Source organism: Chelonoidis abingdonii, chromosome 2 (genome assembly GCF_003597395.2).
Source record: "Chelonoidis abingdonii isolate Lonesome George chromosome 2, CheloAbing_2.0, whole genome shotgun sequence".
Lineage (NCBI taxonomy): Eukaryota > Metazoa > Chordata > Testudines > Testudinidae > Chelonoidis > Chelonoidis abingdonii.
In genome coordinates this window covers 286639190-286660641 of record NC_133770.1, presented here as the reverse complement: position 1 = coordinate 286660641, position 21452 = coordinate 286639190, and the positions used below count along the sequence as shown (strand labels likewise).

Sequence of the window (21452 nt, the reverse complement as noted above, 5' to 3'; positions counted from 1 at the left end):
AGGTGTATCTGATCCGCGACAGAGGTGGTTACTGCAAGTGCTACACAGCAGCATTCATTTGCCTTGCAAGTAGCAGAGACGGTTACCAGTCGTCGTAACCTATCGCTTGGCCCTGTAAATTGGCAAATAGAGAATAACGGCATCAAATCCGGTCCTGTACCGTCTGCTGCTGTCAGGGCCTGCGGCCTCCTGAGCAGAAGTACGGCGCCAAGAACAAAAATAAACCCCAATCTAATCCTTCCCCCTTTAGGTTATCAAAAAATAGTTAGTCCTGCTAAATATGGGCTAGGTACTAGAGAACCAGTTATCAGACCAGAGAGCACAACCACTCCCGTGTCAAGATCTGCAGAATGATGAGCGCGTTGCCATTTCGCAGGGTGCCCCGTCAACAACCCCACCTGTTGCGCGTTCCCTCCCCCCCTTTGGCTATCGTGGCAGTGTCCGCAGTTTGGAGAAGTAAAAGAAGCAGGAATAAGAAACACTGATATGAGGAGATAAAAGAGGAGGCAACTCAGCTGCCATGAAGTCCAGGCAGACAGAATCTTTCTTAGACATGAAAGGCGGACGCTGATGGGAACTCTGCCCGCATTGGCTTATGTGAGGACAGTTACCAGCCGTTCCGTATCATCTACCGGGAATACGGGAGTACCCTTCCTATTTACCCAGCTGCCCGCCGACCTCACTTGAGCCAGCCAGGAGCAACTCACGGTTGATACATAGGAGCTATCAGTCCTCTTGTACAGTACCGTCTCCGCCAGGGAAAGGAGAAGAGGATGCCTGCCATCAAGTGCCGCAGCACCCGCGTCTACTAGTAGCATGCAGTAGACATAAGGTGACAAAGTCAAGAAAACGATTTTTGCCTTTTCTTTCACGGGAAGGAGGGGGGGGTAAATTGTCCAGTGTTTCAGGTTATAAGTCACATGTGTTTGACCCTACAGGCATTGGAGCTCAGCCAAGAACAAATACTTCGGGAACTGGGGATAGCTGAGTCCCATGGCCCGCTCCCTTCCTGACATCTGATTCTTGGCTTCCATTAACTCTGTGTCACACAGCACGGCTTGTGGTACTCGTATCATAAGCCGAATTTTTGAAAAAGCTTCTCATTTCGTCTTCTGTAACGGAGCGTAAGAAAGCATTGTCTCCTCATACAGTGATCATATTCCAGTACTCGTACGGTCCATGCTGAGCTCCTTTTTGATTGGGACTAGCATCGCCATCCGGCTGATCAGAGCTCCACACAGGCAACAGGAAATGAATCAAAATTCGCGCGAGTCTTCCGTATACTACTCCTTCTACCTGGACCATCCAACTGAGTTCCAGATGCTTTCCAGAGGCGGTCTCACAATGATCACGTGGATACGCCCGGAGGCCAAGTACTGATTTGTGCCACACTAACCAAATCCAATGGTAAATACCGTTTTCAAGTCTATTCCGCTCTCGTCGGGGAGGAGTACAGAAACTGGTCTAAAGAGTCCTTTATATTGATATAAAGGGCCTCGTTGTGTGGATGGGTGCAGCATTAAATCGGTTTAACGCTAATAAATTTGGTTTAAACGCCTAGTGTAGACCAGGCCAAGAGCTCTGCATTTAATTGCTCCTACCACAAAACTAGTGGCATTAGGCAAGTCACTTACCTTTAGAGTTGGTGGTCAACTTTTTTTTTGTTTTTTTAAATTAACTTTTTTCTACCAAACGTGGTCTGGGTTCACAAAACATTTCAGTTTCAACAGGGATCTGGGTGCGGGGAGGAGACACTCTGCAATAGCCAGTAGTATGGTTGGCACTCGCCTGGGATGTGGGAGGTCCAGGTTTAAGTCCTGGCTCTGCTTAATTCCTGCAACCCAGGTGAAGTGCCCTAATCCCCAGGCTATACAGTCAGTTTCTCTGGCCCAGTGAGCATTTAATTTCCACACAGTGGAATGGCTCTGACTGGAGAGAGACTGCTGCTGTAGCCTGGTGGTTAGGGCACTTGCCTGGGTTGTGTGTCAGTTCCAAATCAGGCAGAGCAGGGATGTGAACCTAGGTCTCCCATGTCCTGAGTGAGTGCCCCAACCGCCAAGTTGTTTTTACAAAAACTCATGATGACTTTGGTTCCATACCTGAACAAAAGCAAATATCAAAACTTCTATTTTTTTCATGAAATATAACTTTCCTTCCAGTCCTACTTACCCACGCCGCCGCCCCCCCCCCTCCCAGTGGCTCTCATTACCCCATTTGCAAAATGATGACTTCTCCATTGTACCAGTGCAGAGGCTTAATTGTTTCTAAAAGCACTTACAGATCCTTGCCTGAAATGAGCCAGAAATGCAAAGTGTTATAGATGTAACACCTTCGTCTTTTTACTTTAGTCTTAAATGTCTGTCTGCTCCAGTGGATGAAACCCTCCTGGCATGGGTAATTACCAATTTTACCAATACCTTTTTCCTGTAGATACATGTATCCCTCTATGGATCAGCTGGCAGAAATGCTCCCTGGGATCCTAAAACAGTTTGGGTGAGTACAGTTGTTTACTAATTATACACTCTGCATTTTTGGAGTTGAAGGAACTGTCAGAACTCCATAAGCATGTGGTGTACTGAATAGATAAGCAAGTTCACCTAACTTTTGGGAGAATGTGTCCAGCTTCTAAACTCAAATGTTCATATGTGCTGTGTCTCAATTTTTTTGTCCCATCTCTTTATAACAAATCCTTTATAGAAAGAACAATTCACTGCTATTCATTTTTAATTTCTACCTTATTCTCTAAATAATTGCACTTGTCCTTTTTTTCCCTAAAAGTATTTAATTTTACTAGCACTTGTCCTTGTTTTGAGAAGCCTTGTTCAGTTATTGCTAGTTTAAAATTTTTTAACCTATTTCAAATTTGTCCATGGGTAGACTTGTTTCTCATTTAGTTTAATTTAAATTGTTCATGGTGCAGACTACTTAACTGTAAGAATTTGGACAGGACTCCTTTTGTCTTACTCTTTCCTTGCGCCAACGGTGATAAAGTTGTCTTGAAAATGTAATGTGATCAAATGTATCAATATTTTAGTGTAAGACTCTGAATCACTGTAATTCCTAGCAACTTTCCTCTCAGAGAGCAAGACATTCTAAGGTGGATTCGGATAAAGGTTAAACAACAAACCTGTTTGGTATATTTTTCCACTTATTAATGTCACTGATTAGAATACACCAGTCTCATGTCAACTTTTTATTTAAAATTTTGTATGATTTGTTTTTGTGAAGGTGTTTGTCTTGTACTGATTTTTTTTCTCCCCTTCTACTGGTTTTCAAAGACCCCATTGCAGTAAATGCTTTAATTTGCACCGAACTGAAATTGCAGCAGAGTCCTGTGGCACCTTATAGACTAACAGACGTATTGGAGCATGAGCTTTTGTGAGTGAATACCCACGTACATGAATCCAACAAAATGGGTATTCACCCACGAAAGCTCATGCTCTAATACGTCTGTTAATCTCTAAGGTGCCACAGGACTCTTTGCTGCTTTTACAGATCCAGACTAACACGGCTACCCCTGTGATACTGAACTGAAATTGGCACTGTTCGTGCCTAACAGGTATATGCTGTTCAAGTTATTCATAAGACTAGTTTCAATTTAGTGTATTCTAGTAACTTTTTGTGTATTGTCTGATAACTGGCATAGCAGCCTTTCACTTTCACTTCTGAGGAAAGAAAAGATTGGAGTGACGTTGTTCGGTAGTCATAAGAGGCTGTTAAAATAAGCCTTAAAAGTTTCAGCACTTGGTATTTTTCCAAGACTTCCCTGGCAATCAGGGCAGCTGATTTCCCTTCCAGAATCAGAATAATACTATAGTTCACCCAGTATATTTCCCTAAAGAAATACTATAACTGTCACAATACTGGAAAGGAGCTGGACAGATGTCCTATAAATATAACTACTGAGCTGAAACCAAGAGAGCACTGAGTTAATCTGCTAACTGCTAGGAGCAGATCTGCTAATAGTATAAATTTTTTGAAAACCCAATGAAGTCAATGCAGTTGTGACCATTTACACCAACTGCAGACCTGCTCTGTAATAAACATGAACTGGCATATACTAGTTGTGACCTAAAAGGGAGAAATTGGTTGGATGGAGCTTGTTTATTTTACTGCACTTTTACTGACACTTTCTTTTTTGTTTTATTGCACATAACTGCTCTATGTAGACTGAAAAGTGTTATTGGAATGGGAACTGGAGCTGGTGCCTACATCTTAACTAGGTTTGCTGTAAGTTTCATGGAGCTTTCTTAAAACCTTGAAGCTAATCTACATGTCACCTGTAGCCTATGCTAATATTTCCTACCCTGCCATGCCCACTTATTTAAGCAGTCAAGTTGTTAAAGTGGAATAACATGATCTGCAGGATGGTTAATTGAAAAGATCAAATCTGTTAAACCCAGGGCTCTACCCAGTTAACTTGTGGAGTTGTTAAGTTGTTGTTGCTCCACCGTTAAGAAACAGTTAAGTTGTTTGTTTCTTAATGGTGGAGAAGAAGTTAAATATTTGAAAGTTGTCTAGTCAAATTTAATTTGGCTGGACAAAGACACAAGCTTATTGCATATCTTTCACATGATAAAATTAGACTTCCCATTGCCCTGCCCCCAAATGATTATCCCTCTAATTTAAATTCTGTATTGTTAATCCGTTTACAACATGTATCTGGTTACTTGCATGTTCACATGATTTCTTAAATTGCAGCTGAACAATCCAGAACTGGTGGAAGGACTAGTTCTCATCAATATAAACCCTTGTGCTGAAGGATGGATGGACTGGGCAGCCACTAAGGTAAAAATAAAACTGTTTAAAATATCTATCTTGAGATTTCATGTGAAGGTTTGCATTTGAACAATAGGCTCTTAAAATGTCGCATCAGATTTTAGCTAAGCTTTTTTCAGTGTGTATTCCCTATTAAAATTTTGGCTGCCATATTGAAATATTGAAGGATAACTAGTTAAAATTGAAGAATGGAATCAAAAGCAGAGTACTTCCTGTAGGGTTGATAAACTGCAGGTCAGTGGTCTCCAACTTTTTTATACCCAAGATCACTTTCTGAATTCAAGAGCAACCCAGGATCTACCCCACTCTGTTGCTCACATGGGTGGATAGACTCTCTGGAGCCACAGCTGAAGACAGCAAAGGCGGAAGCAAGGAAGGTAGTGATGTATGTGCAGGCTGATATGTGGCCAATGAGGGATAGGCAAGTACTGACCGAAACAGAAGGACCGCGGACCACTCAAGCCAAGTGGGCAGTCTCCCTGAACCTGCAACCCAAGTTTCTACCAGAGGTTGTTTCTTGGTTTCATCTCAACCAACCCATACTTAGCTGCTTTCTTTATGAAACTTCAACAGAGGAGCAGGATCTTCATTCCCTCAATGTCCACGGGACCTTGGCCTTCTACAAAAGTGCAGAGGAAGAGACCAATCAGGAAATCGCCTGGACTGTTTATCACTATAGCTGAAAGGATTAAGAGACAGACCATCTCCACATAGGATTTCTAAATGGATTTTGGGGTGCATTGTGCTTTGCTGTTGGGATTGCCTCCACCTCTTGGGTTAAGAGCACGTTACACAAGAATGCAAGCATTGACTATGGCTGTGCTGTGTAGTGTTGCTTCCAGATATGTAGGGTAGTACATACCTTCAGAGTCTTGTGCAAAGACGTAATGACAGATGCCTCGTTTGGAATGGCTGTCATCTGATCCACTGTTCCATCCTCTTGCACCTTTCTCCAGCGTAAGTACTGCTTGTTAGTCACCCTCTGTGGAATACAATAGGGACCATCGCTCAAAGAACCTGTAACTGGAGGTTCTTCAAGATGTGCGGTTTCACTTCCCACCCTTCCTCCCCTCTGCTGTGGATCTGTTCATTTGCTATGAAGAAGAAACTGGAGACTGTCAGTCTGCTCTGCTCTTTATTACATCAGTTGAAACCAGGAGGTAAAGCAGGGGCACATGCATGGACCAATGGACACTAGTACTTTCAAATTCTCTGGCTCCAGATGCATGGTATTCATGTGTAAACTATAGGCCTGTTTGACGTCTGTAGTATGTAAGGTCTTGGAAAAAATTTTGAAGGAGAAAGTAGTTAAGGACACTGAGGTTGATGGTAATTGGGCCAAATTACAACACGGTTTTACTAGAGGTAGATCGTGCCAAACCAACCTGATCTCCTTCTTCGAGAAGGTGACGGATTATTTAGACAAAGGGAATGCGGTAGGTCTAATTTACCTTGATTTCAGTAAGGCATTTGACAGGGTTCCGCATGGGGAATAGTTAGTTAAACTGGAAAAGATGAGGATGAATATGAAAATTGAAAGGTGGATTAGGAATTGGTTAAAGGGGAGACTCCAACGGGTCGTACTAAAGGGTGAACTGTCAGGCTGGAAGGAGGTTACTAGTGGAGTTCCTCAAGGATCGGTTTTGGGACCAATTTTATTTAACCTTTTTATTACTGACCTTGGCACAAAGAGCGGGAATGTGCTAATAAAGTTTGCGGATGATACAAAGCTGGGGGGTATTGCTAACACAGAGAAGGACCGGGATACCATACAGGAAGATCTGGATGACCTTGTAAACTGGAGTAATAGTAATAGGATGAAATTTAATAGTGAAAAGTGCAAGGTCATGCACTTAGGGATTAATAATAAGAATTTTCGATATACATTGGGGACGCATCAGTTGGAAACAACAGAGGAGGAGAAGGACCTTGGGTATTGGTTGATCGCAGGATGACTATGAGCCGCCAATGCGATATGGCCGTTAAAAAAGCAAATGCGGTTTTAGGGTGCATCAGGCGAGGTATTTCCAGCAAAGATAAGGAGGTGTTAGTACCGTTGTATAAGGCGCTGGTGAGACCTCACCTGGAATACTGTGTGCAGTTCTGGTCTCCCATGTTTAAGAAGGATGAATTCAAACTGGAACAGGTTCAGAGACGGGCTACTAGGATGATCCGGAATGGAAAACCTGCCTTATGAAAGGAGACTCAAAGAGCTTGGCTTGTTTAGCCTAACCAAAAGAAGACTCCGGGGGATATGCTTGCTCTATATAAATATATCAGGGGGATTAAACGTTAGGGAGGGAGAGGAATTATTTAAGCTTAGTACTAATGTAGACACAAGGACGAATGGGTACAAACTGGACACTAGGAAGTTCAGGCTTGAAATTAGACGAAGGTTTCTAACCATTAGAGGAGTGAAGTTCTGGAACAGCCTTCCGAGGGAGTAGTGGGGGCAAAAGACATATCTGGCTTTAAGACTAAGCTTGATAAGTTTATGGAAGGGATGATATGATAGGATAGTTAATTTTGGCAATTGTCCTTGGATTATCAGCAGATAGGTCGCTCAATGGTCTGCGATGGGATGTTGGATGGGATGGGATCAGAGTTACTGCAGAGAATTCTTTCCTGACTGCTGGCTGGGGAGCCTTGCCCACATGCTCAGGGTTTAGCTGATCGCCATATTTGGGGTCGGGAAGGAATTTTCCTTCAAGGCAGATTGGCTGGCACTCTGGAGGTTTTTTGCCTTCCCCTGCAGCATGAGGCATGGGTCACTTGCTGGTGGATTCTCTGCTTGAGGTCTTCAAACAACAATTTGAAGACTTCAGTAACTCGGACATAGGTTGGGGTTTTTATAGAAGTGGATGGGTAGGGTTCTGTGGCCTGCTTTGTGCAGGAGGTCAGACTAGATGATCATGTTGATCCCGTCTGACCTATGAGTCTATAAACACTTAGTGGAATACAGATAGGGACCATACATCTCAAAGAACCTTCAGTTACAGGTAAGTAACCCCTTCTTGGCCCATAGCTTTGCGTGCCAACCAGCAATCCATTATGTGAGGTAGGGTATCTAAAATTAGGGGGGGGGGAGTACATGTTTCAAAAACGTTAAGGGAATCAAACAAATGCATTAAGTAACTAAAATAGCAAGGAGGGTCATAACAAAGGATTGTCAAGAATGTGCCACTACTATTTTAGTCAGTGTCACTCAATCTTCATCATCTGACCACACTTTAATCTGAAGTCTAAGGAATACTAACGACTGCAAGCTTCAAGGTCTAACATTTAAATGAATGAGGAGTAATAGGTTTAATGTTACATTTGTGTACCATATGCAAGCCTAAAAATTGTATGTCTGTACAAGCTAATACAAACATGTCCAAAAACATGCATCTTGCCCACTAACACGTTTATATTGACGTGTCTGGGCACACTTGCACCCCCAGAAAATAGGTGGGTGGCTCTAAATCTCTACAAATAGAACTTCTAATGGATAAATGCAGGAAGCTACAAAAACTCTGGTATTTCTAGGCTAAACAACTTGTCTGCCAAGTCCCAAATTGGGCAAATCAATGCACACCTTGTAATGCCATGACACAGTGTGTGCTCTGGTTCCAGAGATTGGGATGTAGGACAGTCTTTCTCAGAAGATTGAGAGCTGTTTACCTCATTGGTTTAACAGAAGAGGGTTTTTTGTACTTTATTGGGTTAACAAACATTACTTGACCTGGGAGGGACTGAAAAGCTACTATAAAGATGGGCTAACTGGCCTGCAAAAGAGGTTATTACTTCACCCAATAACCTTGGTTCATTTAAATTCTTCAGTGTCCCAATCCCAATGCTTCTCTCAACACTCATTCGGAATCACTGAGCCTAGAAGGTGGTATCATTTGGATTTTGCTCCTTTCAAAATGTATTTGCGTTTGTTCTGGGAACTACTACTGCATGTGTCTTGGGTACCAATTTAGGAACACTATCCAGATGCAGGTTGTTTGTCTTAAGGGTAGGATTTTGTTCACAAACTACCCATATCATGTCAGCTAGTCCAAAGTTCTAAGGAATGATTACATGAGCATGGGGCATTCTTTCCCCATCTACTGTGCGTTCATTATGTTGACGCTTGACTAGGTAAACTGCAAGGATAGTCCAAGAGTTCTATCCTGTGGGCACTTCTCAAGTGTGATTTGTGCTACTTGCACTTGTAGTGCCTTCTGACATAACTAGTGTAAATATCTGACCAATCATGGGAGAGCGGAGATATATTTCTAGCTGACCAATCCTCCTTTTTGATTATGCTGTTCAGTGTCTCTTGTTTAACTCTCTCATTGTTTAGATTTCAGGATGGGCTCATGCGCTTCCAGATATGGTCATTTCACATCTTTTTGGAAAGGTAAGCTACTCTGAGGCTCCACTTGTTTTGCTCTCATATTGTGGGGAATGCTAATGTAACCTTGATCGATAGGTCCATCAGCCCTCTCGGGGAGAGCGCCAATCACAATATGTCATTTGTGTTCTAGCCATTCTTTCAGCTACCCGCTGGCCAGGCTGTCAGTGGCAGCAGACACCTGATTGGCATAGCACGCTGCAGCCCAGAACTCAAGTGATCTGCCAGCCTCAGCCTCCCAGGTAGCTGGGAATACAGGTGCACGCCACAACACCCTGGAATGCTAATCTGTCGTCCCTCAAACATTGGAAACTTATGCCTTTGTACCATTTTAAAATACCAAAACTAAAACATAAGTTGTAACTTCTGTCTCAACCACAAACTGTTCACAACATTTTAAATTCAAATGTTTCCAGGCGCAACTTGCCCTATCACTGAAGTTTGATATGCAGTATATGAAAGGCTGCATATAGCCATAGTGGAGAGATTTAATTGCTTGCTAAATTGGTTGCTTAAATAAAGTTCTAAGCAGAACTCCTCATTGGTTTCGGTGGCAATTTCTGCTCTAAACGTTGATAGTACAATACGGCTTATTGTTTTAGCTCCTGATAAGAGCTCTCCTGCTATATTTTGGCTCATAAATCTGTGAAAACAAGTTACTGGTATAAACTAAGCTTTTTTTGGTGCCTACCTTAATGTCATATGCTTCTATTTTTTTAAGGCTTGTGTAGAGTGAGACTCTAAAGTAGTAACTTTCGAAGACAACTGTTTTAAAGACCTTGAAGCTCTGCTACTTGCTCTTGTCTTGCAAAATTGAGCTTAGTTTTGTAGAAGGTCACTAATTTTTTGTCATGCTTTGAACATCTGTTTTGGTCTGAACATAATTATTAAACGTTTTTTTTACTTGACTTGTTTTTACAAGTCTAGCTCTTAATCCTGGAGTCTCTCTCAGCAGTTTCAGCTCTTTCCTTTATACTATACATCTCTCAATGACTTTTCTTTGCATCCTTTGGGTTGTTAGAAAGAATGTGGATTTCAGGTTGATCATCAGCACTGCACAAGCAAACTGCAAACCATGCAATGTTATGAGATTAAGTGCCTTGAATTAACAACTGTACAACATATTTAAATCTGGAACTGACTTTCAGACAACCTTGCAGTTTTTCAGCCCTAAAAAAAAAAGNATTACTTCACCCAATAACCTTGGTTCATTTAAATTCTTCAGTGTCCCAATCCCAATGCTTCTCTCAACACTCATTCGGAATCACTGAGCCTAGAAGGTGGTATCATTTGGATTTTGCTCCTTTCAAAATGTATTTGCGTTTGTTCTGGGAACTACTACTGCATGTGTCTTGGGTACCAATTTAGGAACACTATCCAGATGCAGGTTGTTTGTCTTAAGGGTAGGATTTTGTTCACAAACTACCCATATCATGTCAGCTAGTCCAAAGTTCTAAGGAATGATTACATGAGCATGGGGCATTCTTTCCCCATCTACTGTGCGTTCATTATGTTGACGCTTGACTAGGTAAACTGCAAGGATAGTCCAAGAGTTCTATCCTGTGGGCACTTCTCAAGTGTGATTTGTGCTACTTGCACTTGTAGTGCCTTCTGACATAACTAGTGTAAATATCTGACCAATCATGGGAGAGCGGAGATATATTTCTAGCTGACCAATCCTCCTTTTTGATTATGCTGTTCAGTGTCTCTTGTTTAACTCTCTCATTGTTTAGATTTCAGGATGGGCTCATGCGCTTCCAGATATGGTCATTTCACATCTTTTTGGAAAGGTAAGCTACTCTGAGGCTCCACTTGTTTTGCTCTCATATTGTGGGGAATGCTAATGTAACCTTGATCGATAGGTCCATCAGCCCTCTCGGGGAGAGCGCCAATCACAATATGTCATTTGTGTTCTAGCCATTCTTTCAGCTACCCGCTGGCCAGGCTGTCAGTGGCAGCAGACACCTGATTGGCATAGCACGCTGCAGCCCAGAACTCAAGTGATCTGCCAGCCTCAGCCTCCCAGGTAGCTGGGAATACAGGTGCACGCCACAACACCCTGGAATGCTAATCTGTCGTCCCTCAAACATTGGAAACTTATGCCTTTGTACCATTTTAAAATACCAAAACTAAAACATAAGTTGTAACTTCTGTCTCAACCACAAACTGTTCACAACATTTTAAATTCAAATGTTTCCAGGCGCAACTTGCCCTATCACTGAAGTTTGATATGCAGTATATGAAAGGCTGCATATAGCCATAGTGGAGAGATTTAATTGCTTGCTAAATTGGTTGCTTAAATAAAGTTCTAAGCAGAACTCCTCATTGGTTTCGGTGGCAATTTCTGCTCTAAACGTTGATAGTACAATACGGCTTATTGTTTTAGCTCCTGATAAGAGCTCTCCTGCTATATTTTGGCTCATAAATCTGTGAAAACAAGTTACTGGTATAAACTAAGCTTTTTTTGGTGCCTACCTTAATGTCATATGCTTCTATTTTTTTAAGGCTTGTGTAGAGTGAGACTCTAAAGTAGTAACTTTCGAAGACAACTGTTTTAAAGACCTTGAAGCTCTGCTACTTGCTCTTGTCTTGCAAAATTGAGCTTAGTTTTGTAGAAGGTCACTAATTTTTTGTCATGCTTTGAACATCTGTTTTGGTCTGAACATAATTATTAAACGTTTTTTTTACTTGACTTGTTTTTACAAGTCTAGCTCTTAATCCTGGAGTCTCTCTCAGCAGTTTCAGCTCTTTCCTTTATACTATACATCTCTCAATGACTTTTCTTTGCATCCTTTGGGTTGTTAGAAAGAATGTGGATTTCAGGTTGATCATCAGCACTGCACAAGCAAACTGCAAACCATGCAATGTTATGAGATTAAGTGCCTTGAATTAACAACTGTACAACATATTTAAATCTGGAACTGACTTTCAGACAACCTTGCAGTTTTTCAGCCCTAAAAAAAAAAGATATTGGTACTAATGGTTTGAGAACACTATACCTGAAAAGCTTCTTTAAAGGGGCTTGCTTGTTTTAATAAGCCTTTATTTGTAATAAAGCAATGCTACAATGCCATTTATCACAGTAGTATCTTAATATTAATGACACTATTTTTAATCTAGGAAGAGATTCATAACAACCATGATCTGATCCATACTTATCGCCAACATATTGTCAATGATATGAATCAAACCAATCTTCATCTCTTTGTCAACTCGTACAACAGGTAATATACTTTGTTCTCCAATTAGTCTTTACAGTGAAACATGTTAAGCAATCACTCAAGGGACCAGCAAATATCATTTATGCAGCAGAGATGCTCTCTAATGAAAAGGAAAGCAGAATTGTATTGGAAACCATAACTCCATCAAAGGGTCATCTTGAGACACTGCCTATGGTCTGTCCTTTTTTAACTTCAGAGGCTGACTAAACTAAAACTACAAATCCAAAGGAAACTCAGCTGTATCTTTCATTTGATATATACCTTTCTTTAAGTAACTTGTTTATTTTCATGTTTGGAAATGTGTAGAAATTCATGTGAATTACAATGTATCAATAAGCTTTTTGTCTCTCAATCTTCAGTCGAAGAGATCTTGAGATTGAGCGTCCTATGCCTGGAGCAAATGTTGTTACTCTACAGTAAGTATTACTGGTTCATATGAATTGGAAAAATGTTAAATCTGTGCTAGATTTGAGTAACTATCAATGGCATGAACACTGTTAGGGACAGTCATTAGAGCAGTGATACTCAGACCTCAGTGGTTCAGGAGCCAACTTAGCAATCAGCATTACCCAAAAGAACCATGTGAGCATGAACTCATTGTTTTATTTACTATAATACTATATAGTAATATTTAAACAGTATGATGGGAAATATTTTTATATATATTGACTGACCAAGTATTTTACCAATTACAACTGGTTAATAACATAATAAAAGCATCCTGATTGATTAACTTTGGTTAAGTGTTTTAATGTACTGCAAGGAGACACGTTAAAGAGCACCTTTAGAGTATCACTGGGTTAAAAGCCTTAAAGCAGTGGTATGATTGGTGAGTGTTTTGCATATACATGTTCCAGGTTTGTAATTGAAATAAAAGCATCCAGTAGACTTTAATAATAAAAACGCACAGTATTGCAGATGCATGCTGCTGCTTATGGGTACAAAGGGGACTCAAAATTTGGATTTGGGGTTTAAAAACTTGCTGCACATCCTGGACTTTCTTAGGAAGAGTTTGTTGTGCATCCTAAAGTTGCAGTTCCCCAAGCTGGATGTAAAGTGCCCCTCAGACTTGAATCAGCGAAGAGATGAGTATAGTGTTTTGTTTAAAAACTTAATTAGCCTGAAGGGAGGAGCAATTGCAAGCATTTAAATCTCTTTGCGTGTGTTGTCACTCTAATTCTTCCCCCCCCTCCCCCCTTTAGTTAAATTTGTCACAGGGGAAGCATTCCTGTGATGGGTAGCTCTTCAAGTGGGATTAAATAGTGGAGACGATGGTGATGCCTGGTGGTGCTTGCACTCTTACCCATGATAGATTTACAAACCTGAGTTTAAGGTGTTTAAAGTGGGTATAATTGTTTTCTTATGTGGGGTAAGGCTCCAAATTACCAATCACTTTGCAATTTGAACATAAATGTGTGAACAATATATGACAGAAAGCAGCATGAGTGCTTTTACTAAACTTTTATTTACTGGGGGTGGGGAAGGAATAAGAGGACAAAATTGCACATTAACAAGTAGAAAAAACAAGTTTCATGAAATGTAACATGTAAATAAAAATTCTGTTACCAAACTCATTCCACTTTTTTTTTTAAAAATAACCATTTCCCTGATTAATGCTTAATAAATAATTTTTAAAAAAAAGCATAAGAATTCAGGAGATAAGTAGAGAACAAGCATGGCTGCTCACTAATATAGAGGATTCCAGGAATAATAATACAACTAGTCAGTTACATCTTTTGGACGGCAGATGCTATTTCTTGCTTCTGCTCACTTAACCAGGTCAGGATCCTTCCAATCATACTAAAGGACAATTTTGGGAAAAGCGAGGGCCGAGGCATAGAAAAGTTGAAATGATCATAGAAGTAACCACTGTCTTGTGTTTGTGTGTGTTCTTTTTTCTTTGCAGATGCCCTTCACTGTTGGTGGTTGGTGACAGTTCTCCTGCTGTTGATGCTGTGGTATGTATAGTCACTTTCATATTAAAGAACATTCTTTTCCTTTGTATTAATCAGTATGCAAACCAGTAAGTTATGCTGGCATCACACTCCATATAGGAAAGTCTCCTGCTGTTGACCCAGCACAGTTAATGCTTCCGTTTCAAGACAGAGCTGTCACCGTTCCTTAGATGTCTATGCTTCTGGATACTGTTATGTAATGGCTACTGTTCTAGGACAGTTGCCACTGCAGTACTTTAGGCATATAAGGAGTTGGTTGAGAATGTGATCTACGAATGTTTTTTTCCTTTAGTGGAGAATCTGTATCCAGTATTGTAGCGTGTTCTCTGCTGTTAAATGAAGTTTTGCGCTTGGTTACTCTGGAAGCAATGTGTTGCTTTTGCTGATACAGCTAGCGTCAATGGCTGAATGACTTAAAACATTGTGCCTTAATGGGTATGTCCACTCTTTGGCCATATGACTGCTTATCTGGGATTCTACCACATAATCCACAGTCACATAACAGGGTTTGTTGCCACTACAGTGTGTGAAGCACAAAACTCTCCTATTTCCTTGCTAATGGACTTGCTTGTACATGTGGGAATAGACTATTAGAGCAAAATTTGAATAATATTTTAGAAAAGCTTCAGCGGGGGAAATCTAAAATGTAATTTTTAGGATATACCAAACCCTTTTGGAGACCCAGGTATTAATACAATTAAGTTAAGGAAAAAGTAGTTGGATGAGAGAACCATGAAGAACTAACTGTTTAAGAATGGTCTTGAAGATGAGAATAAGATGCTAATACTATTATTTTTCCATATAGGTAGAGTGCAACTCTAAACTGGACCCAACAAAGACCACACTCCTAAAGGTAATAGGAATAAGAACTGTAAATTACATATTTGTGTTACAATAATGCAACTCCATTGGTCTTAAACAAGTGAGACAGCACAGGTTAGCCCAGTGTGTGCATGCCAGTACATACTGAGCATTTGTGTAAGATGAGTTTTAAGTAAATGAGGGAAAGTGTTTTCTTGAGCACAGAGCAGGGAGCACTAGTGAATGAAATCATTACTGGAGGGGAGGATGGAAAATAGGTTAGTAGTTATAGAAATAATATTGAGGGGGAGAGCTGTTTTCATGCTTCAAACTTAGCAGGGAGGGGGAATAGCTATGGGCTCACGCTTTTGCTCTTTCTATTTTTTTAAATTTAAAGACCATTTTAGTTATACAACATATGTACACACTACTTTAAACTTGTGGACAAAAGTGGCTTTAACCTGCAGACTCACTATTCATGAACATGTAGAACCACAGGGGTTGAAACCCTGAGCTAAACATTCAGAGGAGGATGATACTATCTGTATATTTAGAAACTTATCCTATAATGGATTTTAAAAACTGGCACTTCACTAAATGACCTCCTAATCCTGTTAAGTAAAACTGTATTGTCAGTGCAAAATACTGTTGCAGAGTGAACTAGTCAGGCTTCTGCTAATAGGATATTTTTGCCTCAAAGGAATAGTCACAAATGTCTTTCCTTTTGGATTTTAGTAGCTGGACATTTCGTGGAATCTAATCACAAGTGATAAACAACTTTATCTTAACTGCCTTATGTCAAGACCCAGGCTAGATCAGAAGTAAAATGAAAACTCTTAATATTTTACATATATAAAGAAATAGAGTTAAATCAATAATTTTACTAAGTTTGGTAGACATGGGCTTTGACCTGTTGAATAGTCATTTTGGAGTGGCAAAATAGTTCATACAAGCCTGAAGCCTCAAAAGAGGGTTTGAGGGAAGAGAATTGGGATGGAGGAGCTAAATCCTAAGTAAATAATGTTAACTTTGGCTGAGGGAATGACACACCTCAATATGAGCATCAACTACATTTGTTTAAACTTAAAATTGGATTTAGTAGCTCTGTTCTGGTCCATAGTTGCACCTATGTACATTGTGCAGTCACTCTGTTCTTTATCTGAACACTTTCTGTGAGCAGACAAGGCATCCACAAACATTCTGGGCTCAAGCACACTGCAAGTAGCATAAAGTCACGAACTGCATAATGTGTCCATGATCATATCACAAGCCATTGTCTGTGGTGGCTGGGTTGCTCCACTTAAAGAGTTGTTTCTGCTTTGTTTCCTGCACAAGTTTCAGGCTATGTCTACCCTGCCCTGCGGTTTGCATTACATGGTTGTAATTTACTGCACGCAAGGTGCTGCATTGTAATTCCCCTGTGTGGACGCTGCAGGTGCGAAATGAAAGGTACCTAGTTTGCATTAACATTACAGCCCAGATAACAGCATAGCCATGGTAGCTCTGGAAATGGCAGTGGAGGCATTACTGGTTTATACCAAGTACAAACCCACCTGCAACCAGCATTTATACTTGGGCTAGCTTGATGTGAGTTAGGGTTGGGATGCCCTTGTTTGTGTACACATACTCTCTACCTCTTCCTGCAATAACAAAACAAGCTGTAATTTCTCTGTAGAATAAATATGTAATATTCTGATTTACATGCACTGTCATACCTGGCTGCCTTTTCTGTTACTGTGGGCTCCTTTCCAGCATAGCTCAGACTCAGAAATGTCTTAATATTTCTTTGTTTGATACAGTCATGGAGCGGATGCATCTGTAGTTTGCAGTACTTAACCATTATTAAATAAAAGTTAATAGAAAAAAAGTGTCTCCTCAGGATTTGGAGTTCTTGCCATATTCCCTACTAGGATATAATTAAAAAAGGCAGTTAGTCAGTGCTAATGTCTAAGCAATAGACTCAATTTTTTTTGTTTAACGTTAATAGAGAATTTTAGCCATACAAATCCTTTCCTGCACCCTTCACCCTGCAATCATAAACTTTCATCTCTGCCATTGTTCAGCTGGAGTCCTCCTTACATGACCACTCTTTCTGAGGTTGCGGTTCTGAATTATGTTATAGTCCTATTTCTAGAGCATTAGCAGCAGGGCGTTGGAGCTGTGCTCCGGCTCCACTCCAGCTCCAGGCAAAAGCCTGCAGCTCTGCTGTTCTGCGCTCCAGCTCCAGGCTCCACTCCAAAGCCCTGATTAGCAGGATTTGTTTTACTGCTAGCTAATCCCAAATAGGACTGCAGGCTTTCTGTAAATCATAATTTGACTGTTTCTGTTCATTGCTTTCACTAGAATAGCCCTGTTGTTGTTTGAGGGGTGGACAGGCAGGAAAACTGAAGTGGTATAAAAAATGTGAAGACAGTCAGACTGCCTTCACAGATCTGGTGTCCCTTAACAAATCTACCTCCTGTTGGAGTCCTCTAGCCATTGCTGCTGGCTTTTAATACCCTCAGCTGTAAGGATCTTTTTTGGTACTTTCCTTCACCAGTGTGCCATCTCCCTGTTCATAGGCAAGACATGCCATTGAAATCCAGTAAAAAGAGCTGGATATCCAGATTTCTAGGGTAATGTATTAAGAAAGGTGTTCACTTTATAAAAAGCCTTACCTTCTACTCAAGCTTTCCTATCTATGATGAGAATAAATGTCTGTCTCTAAAGTGCTTTGACGTTCCAAATAAACAAACCTTGAATATATTTCTTTGGTATGATCTCTGAATTCAGAAAGGAACTCCTGGCATTATGCTGACCTACCTTTTGTTTACTTTCTTGTAGATGGCAGACTCTGGTGGTCTCCCTCAAGTTTCCCAGGTATGATTTGACTGACTGAAAACTTGCAAACACTTCTGACACTAGTCTGTTTTGCAAAATGTGACCAAATTTTTGTTACTCTGAAGAAACTGGAATTTGTAAACAACTACAACTGAAAAGAAGATGACTGCGTTAGTATAATATAGTGTGATTAGTGACAGGGAGAGGTGGAAGAAAGATACTCCATCCTTGTTGGGTTTTTAAAAAGTGGTTTAGAATAGAAAAACCTTAAGTAAGAAGCTTAAATACCAATGCAGAGCTTATTCGGCCCCTCCCATTGATGTATGTAAAGTTAGACCAAAAAGAGCTGCTATTCTCTAGATTTGGGGTGTAAAAGAAAATGTTGCCTGTACTGCAAAGTACAATCTTGCGTAAGTTCAATCGGAAATATTGTCACCTGAGTTTATTTGAGTCACTGCTTTACCCAGCAGCAGAGGGAAACATTCTTGTGTCAGTGCAGCAGTTCACGAGTAGTAGCAGTCTATTAAATTATGCTTGTGTAGTCTCACCCATTTTATGGAGGCAAAACTTTAACTTCAGCTAGTTGGAATTGTTCTGGAAACTGCTATGTGCTTTGTGAGACAAACTGTTCCTTTGAACCTTCTGCTTCAGTAACTGAATTAGCAAAACTTGGGCCTGGTTCAGGCTGAGGTCAGTTGGAGAATTGACTGAGCTAAGATGCTACATGCTAATATTGATGTACAATAGGTATATAACGGGGTGGGTGGAAGCAGGGCAGAGGAGGAGAGAGCAAAATCAGAACTGGGGAATTTTTCTCAGTTTTGTATTCATTCTTGCATGTGTAACACTATTGAGTAGAACCCAGGGAGAGACTAAGACAGCATATACCACAGTGTCTCTCATTTGACCATTACTGGATTCAATATGTTTCCGTTTCCTTTTACAGCCTGCAAAGCTTGCAGAAGCTTTCAAATACTTCGTTCAGGGAATGGGATATAGTAAGTATTTATTAAAAGAAAATTACTAGGTATCGTTGTACAGTGGGCTAATAGAGTAACCTGTTTGTGAAAATATAGATTTCACCACAAAATTTCTGCTGTCTTTGAGGGAAGGAAGAGCTTGTAGCAGAGTATCATGTCCAATCAGTGATTGGTGCCCACAGATATTGTATGTAGTGATATCTGAGATACTGCAGTTCTCCTGTCTTGTCACACTGAGATAGCAGAGACTTGACTGTAACCATTGGTATGTATGTACTTCCATGGTAATAAATTTGCCATGGTGCCAATTCGGAGGTTGTTTGGATGCATGGCTTGTAAAGATGCCCTTAAACAAAGTGCTCCTTTCTAACTAGAAGACAGAAATATTCTCATACTGCTATATCAAATCTACAGAAATGAACTGAACTAAGTTGAATCTCTTTGCTGCCTTTTATTCCCCTTTCTCTGTTTTTTGCCTCATGGATTGGAGAAATGAATCTCTTGCACAATTTGAACCAGTATTTTCAGAGCCTGACTCAAACTGAGCATGCAACTTGGGTCATCTTGGCACACTCGCAGCTGTGCACAAACTTGCAAACGTTTGACTTGACTGTATAAAGGCCAGGTAGATGGGACACTGTCTGTGCACCCAATTAGAAATATATGCGAATTTTAAAAATGCATGGACAACTTGGTTGAAAAGCAGACATTTTGATACTTGGTTTCTGTGCATATCCCCTGAATTCACCTAATACCTGGATATTTAAACTGAATTTTAAAAATTGAGGGGAAAACTTAACCCTCCTGTAAATTTGTGTTAGCATCTTCTGTATACAGCATTAGCTCTGCTGTGACATGCAGAATACCTGTAGTATGACTCTAAAATTACTTAGCTTTAGAAAGTACACATTCTCTTACATTGTAATAACCAGCAGACACAGTTGACTTAAAGTGTGTAAATTGGAATTGAAGAATCAATGTCAGTTGTTTGGAGTAAAATTACTAGTCTGCTTAAAGCACATAGGCATGTTTAAAAAAAAAGACTGCCCCATAAATTGCACATCTAAGACGTTAATTAGTCCTGTTTGTTCAGTTTATACCTGAACTGTTTAACTTCATGCATCATGAACAGTGGGACCACTTACATGTGTAAAATTAAGCATGTGCAAAAGTGTGTTCAGGATCAGGTCCTTAGTCTGTCAGTTTGGGAATTCAAGACAAGGGCTTGTTTTCAAGCACACTGAATTGTTCTAAATAAATCCACTAATACAGGACTCTTCTTCCAGTGCCTTCAGCTAGTATGACCAGGCTTATGAGATCCCGTACAGCATCTGGTTCCAGCGTCACATCTTTGGAGGGACAGAGAAGCAGATCCCACACTGGAGAAGGAACAAGAAGCAGGTCCCATACCGGTGAGGGTGACAGGAACAGATCCCATACTGGTGATGGGTCCAGTAGCCGCGCGCACACAGACACACGCGTTGAGCTCACTCCTAACTCTGCAAGCAATGCTGAACAAACTAGCCCCAAATCCATGGAAGTTTCCTGTTAAATACCTTTTAAAAAAAAAAAAACACCAAAAACCTGGATGTAGTTTGAAACTGTAAACCTTTTAATGGTTGTCCACTATGTGTCACAACACATAGTTGGTATTAATCTCAAGCTTTCCTGTAAGATGAACTCCGTTCACCAGAGTTTTTTTGAAAGGGACCAAAGAAAGCAAACATCTCAATTGCTCTATTTTTATTACTTAATACAGATGGTTGCTGCTATTGTGCCCCTCCTCCAACTGATGCCAAAATTTAAGGGCTGCTTGTCAAAAGTTAATATGGCTGTGAACGTTTCAAAATCAAACCAGACTTCCTGTTCAAACGAAGTTTTGAAACTAGGATATGCCCACTTCTTATCTCTTTTCCTCCTCCCTCCCCTCCTTTGGCTAAATTAAGTGACCCAATTTGTGGCACGTTTAAAAAAAAAAAAAAAAAAAAAAAAAAAGGGGGGGGGGGGGGGGGGCGGGGGCCCGAGGCCCCCCGTAAACCGGCCCCCGGGGGGGGGGGGGAGGGAGAGATGCAGTGCTTTATGGGTGATTTAAAAAATGATACAGCCTCATGTTGAAGCTGGAGTTAAACTCAAACTGTATATAGTTTAATTTTTCCTACTATTTGAAATTAAACTCGTGCATTTATAGGCCTTCCAATTAGCATTTGAGCCTGTTTTACCTAAGTACAGTAATACGTTACTAAAATAGACATCTTTTTTATTTGATGGGGGTTTTGAGATTTAGTCCCTCCCCTCCTCCATTCCTAAGACCTGCTTAACAAAGTGAAGACCAGGTATAACTTCTATAAGCAGGTTAATATTTTCTCTTTGGCAGGATCTTGAACCAAAGAGCTCACAACACAGCAAAGCTTGGTGACATAGTTGACACTTAAGTAGCTGTGCATGACCATGACGACTGCTCAGTGGAAGCAGTTTTACTTTCACATTCTGTGGCTTTAATCTTTGGAGTTTGAGG

At 40.5% G+C, this 21452-nt stretch overlaps 1 protein-coding gene across 1 annotated transcript in view; it reads left to right on the top strand.

The window, feature by feature from the left end:
* NDRG1 (N-myc downstream regulated 1) overlaps nt 1-20934 on the top strand; it is a 60340-nt gene extending 39406 nt beyond the window's left edge. Inside the window, exons 6-16 of the mRNA XM_032773478.2 lie at nt 2431-2493; nt 4170-4230; nt 4702-4788; nt 9110-9166; nt 12281-12384; nt 12741-12797; nt 14288-14339; nt 15142-15189; nt 17961-17996; nt 18904-18955; nt 20224-20934. Coding sequence (XP_032629369.1) covers nt 2431-2493; nt 4170-4230; nt 4702-4788; nt 9110-9166; nt 12281-12384; nt 12741-12797; nt 14288-14339; nt 15142-15189; nt 17961-17996; nt 18904-18955; nt 20224-20489 — 883 coding nt within the window. The 3' untranslated portion in view covers nt 20490-20934. The remainder of the gene's footprint in view (nt 1-2430; nt 2494-4169; nt 4231-4701; nt 4789-9109; nt 9167-12280; nt 12385-12740; nt 12798-14287; nt 14340-15141; nt 15190-17960; nt 17997-18903; nt 18956-20223) is intronic.
* Nucleotides 20935-21452: the final 518 nt, after the last annotated feature.